An 18,769-nucleotide genomic window follows, 5' to 3' on the forward strand; every position below is an offset into this window, starting at 1 on the left:
AGAATGCCAAGAGTACATGTCTGCAAAATCTAGGCAAAGAGACCACTTTGAAGATGCTAAAATATAACATAGTTTTGAATTATTTCGTCATAACATAATTCCCATAGTTCCATTTCTATTATTCCATAGTTGTGATCACTTTACTATTATTCTAAAATGTGAAAAAATAAAGAATGAGTAAGTGACCCAAACTTTTGAACGGTAGTATAGATATCTCAGCTCTGTAGGTCCATACAATGCAAATCAACAGGGTCCAAAACTTTGAAGCTCAAAAAGCATATAAAGGCAGCATAAAAGTAAGTTAACAACTCCAGTGGTTAAATCCAGAGCTGTGTCACAAATGACACACTATGCACTTACAAAATGTAATATGCACTCAGCCCTGTAGTTTATGAATTGTATTGAAAGTGGAACACTTAATTTTTTTTACTACATGGAAGAGTTTGCCGTTTAACAGCTGACGGAAGTGACGTTTCAAACCCAAGCATTATGTTGTCGCTAGCTGTAGTGCACTACTCACCCTCAGTTCAACACTAATATATCTCAATAATATATATATATATTCACACAGCATGGTATGATGGTAAGGCATTTAGCTCACTTTTGTAAGGTGCTGTCTAAACAGATGTTTTCACTAGTTGTCATATTCTCCATTATTTACAATTGTTTTGCCAGATCACCATCATTGCCGGTAACTCCACCCCTTCTGTCATGTATGGCAAGCCACGTGTGCAGAGTGCACAAAGTGTCCAACGTTCCACACTCTGTTTTGATAGTTGAAAAAGTGCATCATGCAGGTACTCGTAGTACACTTCTTTTTGTTGCATTTTCAGTGTAAACATACTACTCGTTCTACTTGAAATGATGCAAAATAATGCAGAAGTGTGCGTGTGAGACGCACCTCAGGCCTTCAGATGCGAAATGATAAGTGTGGGTGAGAAACAGATAATATGTAAGTCCTTTTTTACTATAATTCTCCACTTTCAAGAATCCTTCCTAAGAAACCTTCTCTTCTAAGAGTTCTTCTTTTGTTTTTGCCATTCTGCATTCTTCGTGCATATCGCCACCTACTGGAAGGGAGGAGAATATAAAGAATATTATAGTAATAAAAAACTTAATATTGATCTGTTTCATTTAACATATTGCTTCTGAAGATATGGATTTAACCACTGGAGTCATATGGATTACTTTTTATGATGCAGGACCTACAGAGTTGATTTAAAGGGTTGTTTGTGTTCTGCAGAAGAAGGTCATACACATCTGGGATTGCATGAGGGTGAGTAAATGACGAGATCATTTTTATTTGTGTGTGAACTATTCCTTTAATCACACATGGACAGGGACAAGACTGATTTGTAAAATATTGGGTTGAATATTGCAATTAAATTAAAAGGTTTTAATTAAACCTCTGCTCAGCCTGGCACACTTCCCATGGGGCCTATTAATTCAATACTGCTTAGGGTTCATCAAGTGTGCAAAATGGTCCCACAAAAAGGCAAACCTTTTAAGGAAATAAAATAATTCCTTTTTGGGGAGACCAGGGCAAAGTGTCACTCACAACATTTAATAAAGTGAATATTTCTCAGGTTAGGTTTATTTTTGGATGTCAATTTTTGTGTAGGTATACCTTAACGTGGCAAAAAAAAATAAATAAATAAATGGCTTTTGACATTTTCATCATTATTGTCTGAAAAAAGATGCAATATGCCCCTATGATGGGGCATGTTGTTGTCACACGTAAGATGTCACAGTGGGAACCTGCCATAAAATAGCCAATTACAACACATTTTAAACAGTAAAACAATTATAAAGCATGAAACATGTCATGAAACAGCAAATATATATAAAGAATATTAAATATATGTTTAACAAAAGTATAAAATTAGAACATATAAAACACATTACAAACTGCCACAATAAAAATGTGACAATTGCCCTGATCTGACATTCATACTCTTGAAACACAATTCAGCCTTTCAGTTAAAAACTACCGCCATTATATTATAGCTGACCCTTGCCTGAGTGCATGCCAGCATGGATGATTGTGTTCACCTGTTTAACCAACAGCTATTAAAGTTATGACTACATCGAAATAAGTTAAAGTATTTAATTACAAAATAATATTCTAATTTAAGACAGTTTTGAACTAGGTGTTTGAAACCATCATACAAGAGCACTGCAAGAGAACACGTGCAGTTTTGGACCCTTACAGTATTTGAGAACTTCAACTTCCCTGCATGCCTGCCTCACCTCATATTACATATTACAGAGGTGTCAAGTGTCATATGTGGGAGGGATGGATAAGTAAATGTATTATTAATCATTGAGAGTATATATTATAGTATATAAATATGTAAAACTATTATTTATTATAATATTTCTTAATTAATTGTAATAATTACAATATTGTTATTGCTGTAGTAGTAAATAATAATACATTATCAATTATTATTATTGTAGTATTTACCATTACTACATATAACCTATCATTATATTTCATTGTTGTTGTATAACGTGTGGGTCAAACTTTCGTTTTCGGGTTAATGTGAGTCATGAGTTTTTCTTTAACAGGGCGTGGCGTCCAAAAAATGACGCGACAGTCATGTAGCTCCGCCCACCTCAAATATACTCAAAGCATAGCTCGACGAAAACAAGGAAGTAACGAGGAAAAAGGACAAGGAACTGTGTGTAAACATTACATTTATTAGCCTAAAAAGGCAGAATTCGATCGGTTGCAATTCTCGTCTCCTAGTATATTTCCTCCATAGTAAAGAACAATGAACAACAAAGGTAAATATGCGATCTCCTCCGCTGTTCTGCTATTTTGCTTAGCCGCTTCCTTGCAACTACCATGGAGTTAGCCTGCATAACTGACTTGCATAACAAACGTATTTACATACTGAACCATGAATAAGTGCCAAAGCATCTGTCATCGAGTTCTTCCTAATGGAATGATTTATTTTTTGAATGCGCGGATGTCTGATTTTACCAGTCTTGGTCGTGTTTGGTAATGAATACAGGTGAAGGGTAACTAGCTTGGCTGCTACAGCGCGATGACGTGATTGTTAAGGTGACCTCATTAACAGAGCGAGACACATTAAAAGCGCTCACAACATCTGTTTACTATTCTAATTTATTTAATGAGCTAATTCATAATTTATTTGATCAATACAGTGTACGGTAATAGCCCAAGAACCGTTTGTCCTCGCTTCATTTCATTTAGTTGTCAATCAAGACTTGTCTTTGTGTCGCTGTTGTTGTTGTTTTTCTGCTTGTATACATGTATTATGCATTTAAATGGATTATATGCCTTTTCATTTCTCTGTGAATACTTTTGAACTGCTACTTATTTATGGGTATTATTGTTTGTTATTTTTATCAAGTATTCATGTATTTTTTACCACGCCTTCCTTTAGCTTGCTTTCTGTTTCGTTCAGTTTATTGATGGCTCTTGCTGTTGGGTCTGATTTTACTCAATAGCTTATTCATTATTATTAGAAGACCTGTGTATCACAGTGTGCACTTAAGCAGTCTAATGTGAATGAATTTGGATGATTTGTAAGGGAATTTGAAACACTAATTTCAATTGGCATTCATTTTTGGATTTCTTCAGTTCACCAATCTAGCATTACTTGTTACTTCTCTGTAAATTAACTTAAAGGGATAGCTGAGCCTAAAATGAAAATTCTCTCATCATTTACGCACCCTCGTACCATCCCAGAAGTGTGTGACTTTCTTTCTTCTGCAGAACACAAATATAGATTTTTAGAAGAATATCTCAGCACTGCAGGTCCATACAATGCAAGTGAATGGTGATTAAAACTTTGAAGCCAAAATCCATATAAAGGCATCATAAAATAAATCCATGTCTTCTGAAGCGATCCAGTTGGTTTTGGCTAAAAACAAACCAAAATATAACTACTTTTCACTGTAAATCTTGCCATTACAGTCTCTAGGCATGATCATGATTTCAAGCTTGATTACACACCTTAGTGCTTGATGCATACGCAGAGTACTAGATGGTGCTATAGGAAGTGTAATCAAGCTTGAAATCACAATTGCAAAGATGGCTGCTGTTAAGATTTATAGTGAAAAGGAGTCATATTTTGGTCTTTTCTCACCCAAATCCAATTGGATCACTTCAGAAGATATTGATCAAACCACTGTAGTCATATGCATTACTTTTATGCTACCTTTTATATGTTTTTTGGAGCTTTAAAGTTCTGGCCACCATTAACTTGCATTAGATGGACCTACAATGCTGAGATATTCTAAAAATCTTTGTTTGTGTTATGCAGAAGAAAGAAGTTCATACATATCTGGGATGGTATGAGTGAGTAAATGATGATGGACTTTTCATTTTTTGCCAAATATTCCTTTAAGATTGTGTTAATGTTTGCGAGATTAATGCAACCTGTTTTTTCTTTGTGTCCATTCAGGTTCATATCCACAGCAAGCTTTCCCTCAGCAGAGCACAGCAGCCGTTTACCCGCCTGCTATGCAAGTCCCTGCTCAGGTGTCTCCTTATCAAGATTCTCCTCCGCAATACTCTGAGGTTACCAGAAATGATTACTGTTCTCTCTCTCTCTGGACATGTGAACATGTACAATGTGTTCTAAAAGGCATTACTTCTTGTTTTTACAAAAAATCATATTCACAAGAAAAGGCAGTAAAACAGGAATTGTTTTAAGAGAGCTTTACACTTTCAAGGTGTTGAGACGTCTCTAGAGAGGAACGCATGTACTCCCTGACCCAAACGTCACAAAGACTACATACTAAAGATTCCTTTCCACAGAACTTGCTGCATTTTTTGAAATTTTGCTTGATAAATCTTTTTTTGTAATGCAAGTGGCCGTACTCAAAAAGACAAATGCATTTTTAGCAGCAAATTGGTCAACATTTGTGAAATCCTTCCGAGACACCCAGAGGAAATAGATCTCTTACTACAATAACAAAAATGTGTATGATGTTAACAAATGGTGGAATGTCTCTTTAACAGTGAAATGAAGCAATAAGCCACAAGAGACTGTACAGTACAACATGTTACATGCATTTTCATTAAACCCCTAATCTAAAACCCCCACAAAAATGCAGTTTTTAAACAAAGGAGGCAACAGTAATGTGATCGAGGACACTAATGTTAAAAAAAAAAGCTACCTGTATTAAAGGAATATTCTAGGTTCGGTACATGTAAGCTCTGCAGCATTTGTGACGTTATGCTGATTAACACCAAAAATAATTTTGACTTAAAATAAAATGTATATAAAAGATAAAGCAGAAATCTGTGTTAAATTGAGGCACTTACAATGGAAGTGAATGTGGCTAATCCGTAGATATTAAAAGACTCATTGTTATAAAAGTATAGCCAAAAGATGTAAACAATTTGTGTGTTAACATGGTTTTAGTGTAAGAAGATCACTTACTAACCTTTTCTGTGTAAAGTTATATTCAATTGTACAACTTTGCCGTGGCGATGTAACGCCCTTTACCCTGTAATCCCTCCAAAATGACTTGTTGAACAACTTTACAACTCAAATAATACCCAAGCTTGAGCATAAGAGTTTATGTATGTGCCTTTTTAAAATGATAAACCCTTAAAAAATTGGCCACATTCACTTTCATTTTACGTGCCTCTCTAAAACCTGGATATTTGTGTTTTTTTTTTTTTTTTTTTTTTTAAAGAAATGATGGATGGGCCAAAATTAATGTTTGTGGTAATCCCTATTATGCCACAAATACTGTTGATTGATCTTAACTTGTATTGAACCCAGAACATTCCTTTAACCTGTTGATACGCCCTCCACCTGCACTCGGGAGTGACATCACTAGTAATAATTGGAATAAGCAATTCTTCTGCAAGAAATTTATTTAATTAGTCCAACAGTGGGTTGTCAAACAACATTAATATAGAATGTGCTGTTTGTGTTGATCTGCATTTTACAGTCTGGAATATCTGTTTTCCCTTACAGATATGATCAAATTCACATACAAAATGTTCTTCTCTGACAGGTGTATCAGCCCAGGTATATGGCCCCGCCTCCAGCCCATGGACAGATTCCCCAAATGACTTCAGCATACCCTGGCACTCAGATGTACATGCACATGCCCCAGACTGTACCAATGGGAGCAATGGCCCCCAATGTCCCAATGGCATACTACCCCATAGGTCCCATGTACCCCCCTGGCTCCACCGTCATGGTGGAAGGTGGATATGATGCTGGAGCTCGCTTCGGGCCTGGCACCACTCCTTCCATTCCTGTGAGTATTCTTGTTAAATCTGTTGTATTTGATTAGACGTGAAGTAATCTGAATTTATATTCTGCAACTCCAATAGACACTTTAAAGCTAAAGTTTGTCATTTCCGTGACACTAGCGTCACCGAATGGAATTGCAAAAATAATCACCGTTTTCAAATATGTTTTCTTGAACACTCCCTTTGTCTTCCGTTGATTTAAAAATAGATAGACCCACCCCAAATTTCTGGCATTGATTGCACCATTTTTTCTTTAACGGCCGCTCAAACAGAGCAATTTTTTTTAAAGTGACACAAAGCCACAGTCAGTACTTTTACATGCGCAATTATAATTGAGCTACAGTAGGTTTATGCATAGTCAAGCCCAAGTCAGTCCATTGATACATGACACAGTGCATAATAGAATATTTGAAAGAAGGATGCCACCTGAGGAAGTGCCGATAATACATGTGGTCAACCGAAGTCAACTGCGTTTCACTAAACTTGCATGCAGGATGAAGGCTGTTCTTCATAGAATTTCAGTGAGACTAAAGTGTCTCCATGATGAATTATTGTTATAGTCCACATGAAATCTAACTTTTAAAGTGCATTGAAATAAACTGACAAGTCTTGTCACGATACCAGTAAAATTTCAGTTCCCAATACCAATATCAATCCCACAGCAAAAATTTGCTGATGAATGTAAATTATGAATTCAAACAAATGCATGTGTCCTTTCAAGTCTTTCTCAATGAAGTATGCATTGCTTAAGTGTTTTGTTAAATCTGTTTTATTATATTATTAAATAAAAAAATAAAATCATGCATATACAGGTCAGGAGCTTCAGTTAATGTTCACATCAACCAGGGCCTGGGTAGCTCAGCGAGTACTGATACTGACTACCACCACTGGAGTCACGTATTCGAATTCAGGGTGTGCTGAGTGACTCCAGCCAGGTCTCCTAAACATCCAAATTGGCCCGGTTGCCAGGGAGGGTAGAGTCACATGGGGTAACCTCTTTGTGGTCACGATTAGTGGTCTCTCTCTCTCTCTCTCTCAATGGGACATGTGATAAGTTGAGCGTGGATCGCAGAGAGTAGCATGAGTCTCCATGTGCTGTGAGTCTCCGTGGTGTCATGCACAACGAGCAAGTGATAAGATGTGCTGATTGACGGTCTCAGAAGTGGAGACAACTGAGACTTGTCCTCCACCACCCGGGTTGAGGTGAGTAACTGCGCCACCACTAGGACCTAGTAAGCAGTGGGAATTGGGCATGCCAAATTGGGGAGAAAAGGGGATTTTATATATATATATATATATATTTTTTTATGTTCACATCAACCATCAGAATGGAGAAAAATTTTATCTTGGTGATTTCGACAGTGGCATGATTTTTAGCGCCAGACAGGCTGGTTTGAGTAATTCTGTTGATACACAGATGGTAGTCCCACTGCAGCCTCGGATTTCTGTTCTTGGTTGACAGAAGTGTAACCTGACGTGGTCTTCTGCTGTTGTATCCGGTCCGCCTCAAGGTTTAACGTGTTGTGCATTCTGAGATTCTCTGTTGACCATTCACATCAACAAGGTGTTTCCATCTGCAGAACTGCCGCTCACTGGATGTTTTTTGTTTTTAGCACTATTCTCTATGCACTAGAGACTTGTTGTGCATGAAAATCCCAGGAGATCAGCAGTTACAGAAATACTCAACCAGCCCATCTGGCACCAAAAATCACTCCTTGGTCGAAATCACTGAAATCAAATTTTTTCCCCATTTTAATGGTTGATGTGAACATTAACTGAAGCTCCTGTTCCATATCTGCATGAGTTTATGCATTGCTCTGTTGCCACACGATTGGCTGATAAGGTAATTTCATAAATATGTAGGTGTAGAGGTGTACCTCATAAAGTAGTCACTGCGTATGCTTGAGATATTGCTTAATTTTTATTATTATTTATTATTAATCATATAATTTTTTATCATTATTATTATTAGTAGTAGTAGTACAGTGAATATTGCATTATACTATACAGTTCTAATATATTTCTGTCACAATTTCTCAAATTTTAGGTGTCTAGCTTTTATTTTGACATGTTTTGATGGAAGCTTTAGTTGTGCAGATAAACAGCTCGGTACATGGCCCAGTGTGACAGCAGTTATCTAATTGAGTCGGTGCTCGATACAACCGGTACTGCAAAAAAAACTGGTATCGTGACATTTTTTGTTTTTGTACCGACTTTCCAGTACTTTTGACATCACTAGCACAGACTGTTTACACTTTTTTGGGTTATCAGCATAAGAATGGCTTACTTGTAGTTTTCTTTATATTAAGCTGAAATGGTATACTATTTACAAAGTAAATTATACACAGCATCTTATATCGTGAAGGATAAAGACATCAGAATTTCCTGTTACAATAGCAGTGGTGTCAAATACTACATTTGGCCGATAAATGTGGCTTGTTCTAATTATATATTTTATGTACATTTATATTGAAGCCTCCACCACCTGGACAACTCCCTAATGCAGCTCAGATGGCAGCCATGCAAGGTGCGAATGTGATGATGACACAACGCAAGGGCAACTTTTTCATGGGTAGCTCCAGCGGTTACACTATCTGGTAACAGTGAGCATCACCCTGGGCCTGGACCGAAGCCCTCCTCCTTCCCCCCTAGTTCCCTCTCCTTTACCTTTTCCCTCCTCTGCCTCTCATGGGGCAGCTTGGTTAAGCCACAATACTGATTTAAACCTAATGGAATGTAATATTTTAGAGCCCCTGACTTAAGGTGCAGTACTCCGCTGTTGATGTAGAACACAATTATTGTGTCACAATGTTGTAAGGTTGAACTTCTAGTGATCATATACGTCATACATCGACATAATATTATTTATTGGCTAATTTAGAGAGAAGAACTCTTGGGGGTAAAACAGCTCATTTTTTGCTTCATTCGCATTAATGTGCGTCTTTTCGACTTTGTTTGGCCACTGAAATTTGCATTCATTCTCTTTTACGTACTATACATTTTTTTAGTTGCAACTTTTGGTTGTCGTCTTGAGCCAGTTGGATCTTCTGTGTTTAAAGTAGCTATGCACTTTCTCTTTGAATAGTACACTTGACAATACCTTTTATACATGTCATTTATTAAGGTATGATAAGCTGAATGTCTACACCCAGATTGTTATGTCTTAATTGTTTGAAAGAAACAAGGTAGAAAATTAAGTGGATTGCAATCTTGTCAGATATGTCAAATAAGGAAATAAGCACTGCAAATCAAGGAGAAAGATGTTTACAAACTAAACCAGTGGCGGAGTATTGTACCTTTGGGCAAGCTTATAGAAATATTATGAGGTGCCAAAATTATACTGCGCACCGTTATTTTAAAGTAAAGAAATGTACACATGAATGAACCTAAATGCAGTAAAAGAGAGAGAGCAAATAAGACTAACTAAACCCATGTGGTTCAGACAATTTGGTTTAATTTTATTTATTTTTATTGCCAATATTCCCCCTTCATGTCGGATACCCAGAGCTGTACATATGGCTGTTTCAATTCGATTTCTCAAAATGTGTCAAACAGCTTCCTCATCTCCAGGTATATGTGCTTCTTACACAAACTTGAGCTTTTTCCACAGATGTTAAGTTGTTTACAGAGGTCAGGGCTTAATTACAAATTAATTCAATTCATTTCAGTATTTTATACTTTGGCACATAAAGCATTTTGTTTGCTAATACTTGTTGTTGGGAGCTGCTTGTACCAAAGATCTGGACTAGAATGCACTAACAGCTTTTTTTTTGTTTAAAGGTCTTCTCTCATAGTAAGTCTGCACACAGGTTCATACAGAAATTAATAAACATATCACATTTAGGTGAGCGTGATTGCTTTGTGGGTGTTATACACCTGGCAAAGCACATCGCTCTTATGAGTGCATTTTGTAGGGGGGTGTGTTTTAAACTGATAATATATAAATGTTGCCTAGTTGCATCTTGATGTATCTGCATGCACTTTTATTCAAGTTTTGTTATTAATAAATGAAGTTATCATTGTTCAATTTTTTTAGAAGTACTACAACGAATAATTTATGTGCACCGTCACCAACTCTGAAATGTTATATATATATATACACACACACACACACTTTTGCTTTTAAATATACAAACTTATCAGTTATACTATGACTGCATTGATGATTTTTCAAAGCAGTGCGACGTCACATAGTGGCATATTCATATAGTTAGCATTAAAAGGAAAAACTGCGATTGATATAAACTTTGTTTTTCACTCCTTACTGTTTTGCAAGGGATAAAATAGCTGTCTGTCTCACCCATTACAATATGATATTTTGAAATGTTTTAAAATTCAGTTTAAATTCTTAAGAGGGATAGTTCATTCTAAAATGAATCATTTACTCACCCTGATGTTGTTCCAAATCCATATGACCACCTTATGTGGATCTCCACAAAAGATTATTTGAAATGAGATGAAAGTGAATGGTGACCGAGGTTTACGTTCTGCCTAACATCATCTTTTGTGTTCCATGGAAGAAAGAAAGTCATAAAGCGTTTGAAACAACATGATGGTGAGAGAAAGATGACAGAATTTGTATTTTTGGTTAAACTATCCCTTTAACTATTAAACACCAGCAGTTGTTTTCACCACCTTTTGATCATTCCTGTAATTTGCTTAATTGCTAAAACTCCATTCTGCTGGTGACTTGAGGTTTAGGAGTAGTTTCCTTTTGGACACTAAAATGCATGACTTCTGTAGCAGTTACCTGTACTTATTCTAGATGTGACTTTGCTGCTTATAAATGCTTACTCTCTTTTTTTTTTTTTTTTCTCCTCTCAATACAAACCTTGTCACTGGTATCACATTATTATTTTTTAATCAAATCTTTTGATTTACCGGTAACTAAACAAGATCATTTTATGCTGGTCTGGCAAATGGGGCTCATTTTAAGGCTTTACATGTTTCAGGCATTACTGGGTATCCGACATCACAGTTCTAAAGGTTTTGCCCTGCTTTATAAAAAGACACCATTTAGGGTAGCTTGTCTGTCATCAAATAAGGGGGAACAAAACTCTCATTTCATCGGTCAAAGCAATTGTGATGTAAAAATATACTAAGTTTGCTGGTATTGCCTTACCACCATTTTTATAATTTTCTGACTGTTTGTAGGTTTTTTATTTTTATTAAATATGAAATGCTTTACTAGTAATTATGCATTTATGAATTTAGTTTAGGATTCCTTACACAAATCCTATTTCTGTGATGTTTTGTATTGATGTGATTGCTTTTTTTGTCATATAAAAAATAAACATAGGGCATACCCATAAAAGGGCAAAGCTTTCAGAACTCAATATCAATCTCATTGCAGCATTTTATCATGGCTCGCGCCACGCTGCGGTTTGTGTATGCAATGTAGTGGATACACTGCTTATCTTGAGCCTCAATAACATAATAGGCACTTCAGTTCAGGAAACACTTTTTTTATTTTTCTATATATAATAAAAAAAGCTTGATGGGTTATAGTGGATGCATACTACAGCATCAAGGATCCAAGATCCTTCCTAGTTTGCTACGTGATAAAATGATCTCCAATGAAAAATGTGGTGCACTTAACTTTTTATATATATACACTAAACCTTAAATATAAAAACAAAATTTAGAATAAAAGCCATTTTGAATTTTGACAATCTGTGCTGTAATTTGTTTTTCAATCCACTGCTTAAATCTGAACTTTTCATTCTAATTTATAGTGGGTTTTTTACATATGGCTAACTCTAGATTGAATGATAATTCACTAGGAAATGTGTTGAGGTTTATCGCCACATTATTGCTAGTATTTGACCAATATGTGAAATTAGTCTCCATTCATAACTGCATTTTAATCTGAAGCAACAACTGAACCTGTTTTATTTTGAGACTGATCATATCTGTGTTCCAATCAGACGCTGTAGAATTTTAAAGACTAGAGCTTTGAAAGCTTCAAAGCATACAGCAAATCAGAAATCCTCAAAGGAGTACAGAAATCCTAATATATTTCTTGTAAACATACAAATAATTTTGGACTGGATTTGTCAGAACTAGCAAACTGTGCATATCTAGTCAGTTGTATTTAAAGGAATATTCTGGGTTCAATACAAGTTAAGCGCAATCAACAGTATCTGTGGCATAATGTTGATTTCCGACTCAACCAAAAGAAATAAAAAAAGCACAAATCTGGGTTACAGTGAATCACCTACAATGAACATGATTGGGGCCAATCTGTAAAGGTAAAGATACTTACTGTCCACAAGATGTGAACGATATGTGTGTTTACATGATTATACGGTGATAAAATAACCAATTTTACAACTTCGTTGCCATGATGATGTAATCCCATAAACCCTATAATGACAGTAAAAATTACGATTTAAACTTCACTGCTCAAATAACACACACGAATTAATGTAAGTGCTTTGATTAAATTATAAGCTTCACTTTTCTGCCTTTAAACCCTCCAAAAATGTGCCCCATTAACTTCCATTGTAAATGACTCACTGCAACCTCAATGTGTCCTTTTTTTTTTTTTTTTATATAAAAGACTTGTTCCTACTCAAAAATCAAGGTTACAATGAGGCACTTATAATGGAAGTGAATGGGGGGCCAATTTCTGAAGGTTAAAATATTCAAGAGAGAAAGGAAATGCGTGTAAACTTGACTTGAAAAAATCCCTTACTAACCTTTTCTGTGTAAAAGACAATTGTACAACTTAGTTGCCATGACAATGTAGTCAGCAAACCCTAATAACAAAAATTATGATTTAAACAACTTTACAGCTCAAATAATACATGCGTTTTAACAGACTAATTAATACCTTTCTTAATTAAGTCATTTTATAAAATTAATTAGAAGCTTCACATTTCTGTTTAAACCCTCCAAAAACTGGCCCCATTCACTTCTGTTGATTTTTGCCTTTTCTTTTTTTTTAAAGGAGTTACAAGTCTAAATAGATTTTTGTGGTAATCTACAAATGCTGGCCATTGAGCATAACTTGTATTGAACCTGGAATATTCCATTAAAATAGATAATAACCAATAACCACAGTTGCCGGTTTGAAATGCAGACCAAAAAACAACAACAAAAAACAGCACAGGAATCATTCATTTTGGTAACAGCCAAGATCCGTAACCCTGTGTAAAAAAACATGTCCAGTATATCCATATTTGATCCAAGCGTATCTGATTTACAATGATGACGAATATTGACATTTGGCACATTATTGCATTCGTTTGTAACAAAACTTTTCTAAATTGTATTTTAAAAAGTGTCAATTTCCAATTACAATTTTAAAAGCACTGTAAAATGTATTCAAATGTTTTGCACGGCACTGTAACAGTGCTCTCCAACGATTCACAAAAAAGAAAATGCTGCTATCGATTACAAACCCAAAACAATATAAAGACTGGCTGGTCCAAGGCAAAAGAGGATAACACCTTTAAGAGTCTCAAATTAGTTCAAGCCATATGACTCCAAATATCGAATAAGAATCTAATATAAAGCCAAATTGGTAGAGTGCCTGCAATGTTTGGCTTTTATTTGGTTCAGTGCCACTTAGCTGAAATCCTTCAAGGTAATAATAAATAATGTCTTGAAAACTCATTTAAACATTATGCTGCCTTTGATAGTATACAATCTCACATTTGCCTTTAACATTCCTGGCATTTATGCTAAAGCAGCAAATATATCGCTTATTTTAATGGACTATAGACTACATATACCTGTAGGCATAACAATTTGACAAGAGTACCATCATGATGATTGTCACAGTAACTGTCAGTAATTTTATCAAACCAGAATTAAAGGAGGAACCACAACCATTTTACGCTTAATGATGTCATGAGTAAACAACTCCTTTGGCTTCTGGCTCATCCTATCATAATGTAACAGCACCATATAAAACTCAAACTGTATCCCTTTAACTAAAAATGTCTTCCATACAGCGCAGACTAGTGGCTGTGCTGATGCACTGTCCCATATGCCATGCATATAAGTCTCTCTACATAGACTATTAAGATGTCTGCAGCAGTCCATGAATGATTTGGCTGATCTTTGATGGAATCCTTCCATGTTAAGCAGTTCAAATGAAGTATTCCTTCTTGTTTTCAGTGACGGTGTCATTGTAGACCTGATCTGGGTCCACTCCTGGAGCAGGCTCACCTGCAGTTCGGTAAACTCCCTTGTTGTGGCACAGGTATCGGTACAACAAGAACCCACAGATGGCAAGTGTCACCAGCACAAGTGCAATGACCACTAGAAGGAAAAAAGTGCCGTCAATAACGCAGTTTTTTTTTTTATTAAATGCCATTTTAAATGAAAGTTTTCTACAAGTTGAGCTCAATCAACAGCATTAGTGGCATAAAGTGAATTACTACAGATACTATTTTCTACTCGGCTATACTCGTTTATTTAACAAACAAGCAATAATGACGGTTACAATGGAAGTGAATGGGGCCAGTCCATAAACGTAAAAAAAAAACACACCGTTTCAAAAGTATAGCCTCAAGATGTACAAATTATACATGTTAAAATGATTTTAGTGTGATAAAATCTCTCTTCAACACAATTTTAGTGTGATAAAAATTGCTTACAGGGTTTCATTTCAGGGTTTACGGTGTTGTGTCGTCATAGCAACAAAGTTGTATTGACAATTACACACTGACAAGTTTAGTAGCGATTTTATCACACTAAAATCATGTTAGCAATGTATAATGTGTACATCTTGTGGCTATACTTTTGAAACAAGTGTGTTTTTTAATGTTTATGGTCTGGCCCAATTCACTTCCATTGTAAGAGACTTTCATTTATTTAAGAAGAAAAAATGATGGACATGTCAAAAACATTTTTGTGGTTATCAACATTATGCCACAAATGCTGTCAACTGAGCTTAAAAAATAAAATAAAATAAAAGTTAATATAAGTCAAGTACATTTGTTAATCCTGCTTTGGTATAAGAAACAAACAAACATAGTGCATTATTTAGGTTCAAATGAAAACACAAAATATTCATAGGAATATAAATAAATATATATATTTTTTTTTTAAACCTGGGTGCAAATTGGACACAATACGTGAAAAATGGCCCATGACCCAAACCCGCCCGAAACCTAATGGTTTGTCGCATCTGGCTCAGACTATGTAGCCTCATCATGACACCTGCAGGCAAGTACTATGTATAAAAAATACTGAAATGCATTTAAGAAGTGATGGTAATTAAGAGGATCCAGTGGCTTAGTCTAATATCATTACCAGCACGAAGTTCTAATATATCCTAATTCACTACCAATTCTTTACTGAAAGTAGGTTACCTCCTATGACAGTTGAGTCTGTTTGCTGTGGAGCTGCTGTTGTTGGTGCAACGTCTGTTGCTGCAGAGGAAAGATAAAACACTGATGGAGACACACAGAACCTGTATGTCAAGATTGCATGCACTACAACAGACACGAAGAATTACAACCATTTCCGGCTGGGGAAACTTATCAGAGTAATCAGATTAGGAGAACTGCAGCATGGCAAAATCTTGGGCATTAGCTGAATTTCATACATGAATTTCATTTAAAACTTCTACAAAGAAAAATGCATCCAATAAGGCATTTCTGTACCAAATGAGAGCAGGTTACATTACAGCTATTATATGATATATAAATTGCGTTGGCATTTGGCAACAAACCAGATTACATTACACTAGCCTATTATAATGTTCATCTTCACTGTCTGATGTAGGTGACACACCCAACATCTTTATGGAAACATTCCATGCCAAGATAAGTTATCAGTTTATATTAAAAAGTGAAGTACACAACTTACCAGTGGGTGCAGTGTTGTTAGCCATGGTGAAAATCATAATGGTGTAGAGACGGATACCTCTATGGAGAATTAAACAAACAGTGAATCTCATGAAAACATGTCCAGGTCACTTATCATAAAAAAAAATTACAAAAATATTAACACATATATATATATATATATATATATCATTGGTGATTCTGATTAGATTCCCATCACTAATTACTGCATTAATTAAAGTTAATAGATTAATACTGCATTACAATCATTATAATTTTGTATTTATTTCTTTATTTTGCATTACAGTAATGAGAGCAGGTCCTAAATTGTCATGAAAATAGTGTGCAAAAGAATGCAAAACATCTTTTAAAGTAATATGCCAGGTTTAATACAAATTAAGCTCAATCAATAGCATTTGTGACATAATATTGATTACCACAAACATTTTTTTTTACTTGTCCCTTTTCTTAAAACAAAGGGGGAAAAAAAAAGCACAAATCAGGGTTACAGTGAGGCACTTACAATGGAAGTCAATGGGGCCAATTTTTTGAGGGTTTAAAAGGTCCCTCAAATGTGGGTGGGGGGTTTCAAATGTGTATCAAAGATTTCAACAACCAGGGAATATTAGAAATAATTTTAAGAGGGGAGACATGTTCTTCCTCACTTCTGGACAAATTTACATTTGCTTCCATTCCTTTTGAGAGATAATCAGTACTTTAAAAGAACAATAACTTAATTTTAATCTGTTTACCGCCTGTTGGAACTATTCCCTTGCCGCTGTTGCCCAGTAAACATCTGTCAATTTAATTAAATTGCCAAAAGATGATCTTTCAGAAGTGTAAGTTTGTTTATGTGTGGAGACTGGAGTAAATTATAAATAAATTATTCAACCATTTAAAAAAAAAAAAAAAAAGCTTGTTAACTATAGACAGCGTAGTTCATAATTTTCTTCGCAGTAATTCAACCATTTTTAGAAAATTCATTAGGTTATCCCGTGATTACTGGCTGTCAGATTTGGTTGAAATTTTGATAGATTTGTTTAAAATTTTATAATATGAAATGGTGATGGCATAGTGGGCTAAAGCACACAACTGTTAATCAGAAGGTCGCTGGTTCGATCCCCACAGCCACCACCATTGTGTCCTTGAGCAAGGCACTTAACTCCAGGTTGCTCCGGGGGGATTGTCCCTGTAATAAAATTTTATGCTTTGGATAAAAGAGTCTTCCAAATGCATAAATGTAAATAATAAATTGTGTCTGCGTTTTTCAAAATAGTTCTCAATAGACCTATTAAAAGTACATTATAACCTACAGCAAAGAGACAACTACACTTAATGAACCAGGATGTGTACCCGGGTCTCTGAGTGATGAGCAGGGCCATAGCTAGTGGGGTGAAAGTTGGTAATGATTCTTGGGGCCCAAAGGTACAGTGGGCTCCACAAAAAATTCTAAACTGTATTTTAAATAGGAAAGGGGCCCAGATGACCTTGCTACAGCCCTGGTGATGAGTGATGTATCAGTGTGACTTACCACCGAACAGCATCCCAGCTCTAATTAGTGGATCACTTTGTTCATTTCCAATGGTAGGAGAAAGATACTCAATCTATCATGGATAACTAAGCCATTATTCATTATAAAGGGGGGAGGAGCAATTGAAAGCATATTGACACACATCAGCCTATGATGCTTTAGTTTTGCTAATTAAAGAGTTTAACCTTGAGATTTACTGCTCTTGCCAAGTGTAATCGTTAGTTCCCATTCAAACCAATGTCCCACGTCAACATGGGAAACCAGATGTTACCCTGTGAAACCATTAAAATCGCTCTTGAACTGTGTTAAATTAATTAGAACTGACATCAATGAAACATCTCAGTTTAATAACGATACCAAATTTTTTTTATAATGTGCAAAACGTATTTTCTGTATTAATTGAAAATTCACATTGAACGAATCTGCTGAAAAGGCAAGTAAAATTATTCACATGCACGCGCACATCCCCAGCTAATATGATCCATAACACCGGTTCCGATTTCATTCCTCCCTTCTCTCCACCACTACCCTGTATGTCACTTCTGTCCTGTCCTGTCCTCTTTTTTTTTTTTTTTTTTTAAACCTGTATTTACTTGTTGCGTCGCTCGCTACTAAATTAAACACCGGTGATCCCACTTGAATTCGTCCTATTTGATCGATAATAGTCGGAAATCTAAATTCATTTATAAATGTGCTAACGATCACTTTAAATAACAAAACAAAAAACACACACACACAAAAAAACATCGTTTTACCAACTGTTCACACATTTGATAACGTCAGATCTACTTTCAGCCAGACAGAAACAACAACAAAAACTTACCTGCTTGAGTGTTTTAGTCGTTGATAAACCACTTTCGGCTGAAAAGAGCGATAACGGCGACCTGTCTTGTGTTAAACGATAAACTTGTAAAACGGAGTTAAACTTCGTATCGTACCAGAAATCATGAAAGACAGAGAGAGAGCGTTCAAACTAGAGAAGCGAGACAACATGAAACAACTGCATGCTGGTCGGGAGCGTGCGCGTGTTCACGAACGTTTCCTCTTGCGCGCACTCGTGACGGATCAAACAATGGTCGCATTCCACGAAATGACTAACGTTAACCAATAACAAGTACACCACCCTGTCAGCACGCTGGACCAACCTGTAGCCTATTTAAAAAACACGAGGATTCGGAACAT

At 35.8% G+C, this 18,769-nt stretch overlaps 1 protein-coding gene and 1 long non-coding RNA gene across 2 annotated transcripts; one reads left to right on the top strand and one right to left on the bottom strand.

The window, feature by feature from the left end:
• The first annotated feature begins 2,634 nt into the window (after positions 1 to 2,634).
• Positions 2,635 to 11,067, top strand: LOC127628758 (DAZ-associated protein 2-like). The gene is made up of 4 exons (XM_052105620.1): positions 2,635 to 2,790; positions 4,440 to 4,555; positions 6,010 to 6,258; positions 8,729 to 11,067. The coding sequence occupies exons 1-4, from the start codon at positions 2,778 to 2,780 to the stop codon at positions 8,852 to 8,854; spliced, it is 504 nt and encodes a 167-aa protein (XP_051961580.1). The 5' UTR covers positions 2,635 to 2,777; the 3' UTR covers positions 8,855 to 11,067.
• A 976-nt stretch (positions 11,068 to 12,043) lies between these two features.
• LOC127628759 (uncharacterized) lies at positions 12,044 to 18,595 on the bottom strand. The gene is made up of 4 exons (XR_007968702.1): positions 18,411 to 18,595; positions 16,079 to 16,137; positions 15,580 to 15,639; positions 12,044 to 14,524 (listed from the first exon to the last, which is right to left on the bottom strand). It is a non-coding gene; the product is annotated as an uncharacterized LOC127628759 (long non-coding RNA).
• Positions 18,596 to 18,769: the final 174 nt, after the last annotated feature.

The sequence above is a fragment of the Xyrauchen texanus genome, chromosome 35 (genome assembly GCF_025860055.1).
Source record: "Xyrauchen texanus isolate HMW12.3.18 chromosome 35, RBS_HiC_50CHRs, whole genome shotgun sequence".
Lineage (NCBI taxonomy): Eukaryota > Metazoa > Chordata > Actinopteri > Cypriniformes > Catostomidae > Xyrauchen > Xyrauchen texanus.

Bases quoted from the DNA above. Each gene is read 5' to 3' on its own strand.
- LOC127628758 (XM_052105620.1), top strand. The intron at 4,556-6,009 runs GTTACCAGAAAT...CTTCTCTGACAG, and splicing joins CTCCTCCGCAATACTCTGAG to GTGTATCAGCCCAGGTATAT. The intron at 6,259-8,728 runs GTGAGTATTCTT...TTTATATTGAAG, and splicing joins GCACCACTCCTTCCATTCCT to CCTCCACCACCTGGACAACT.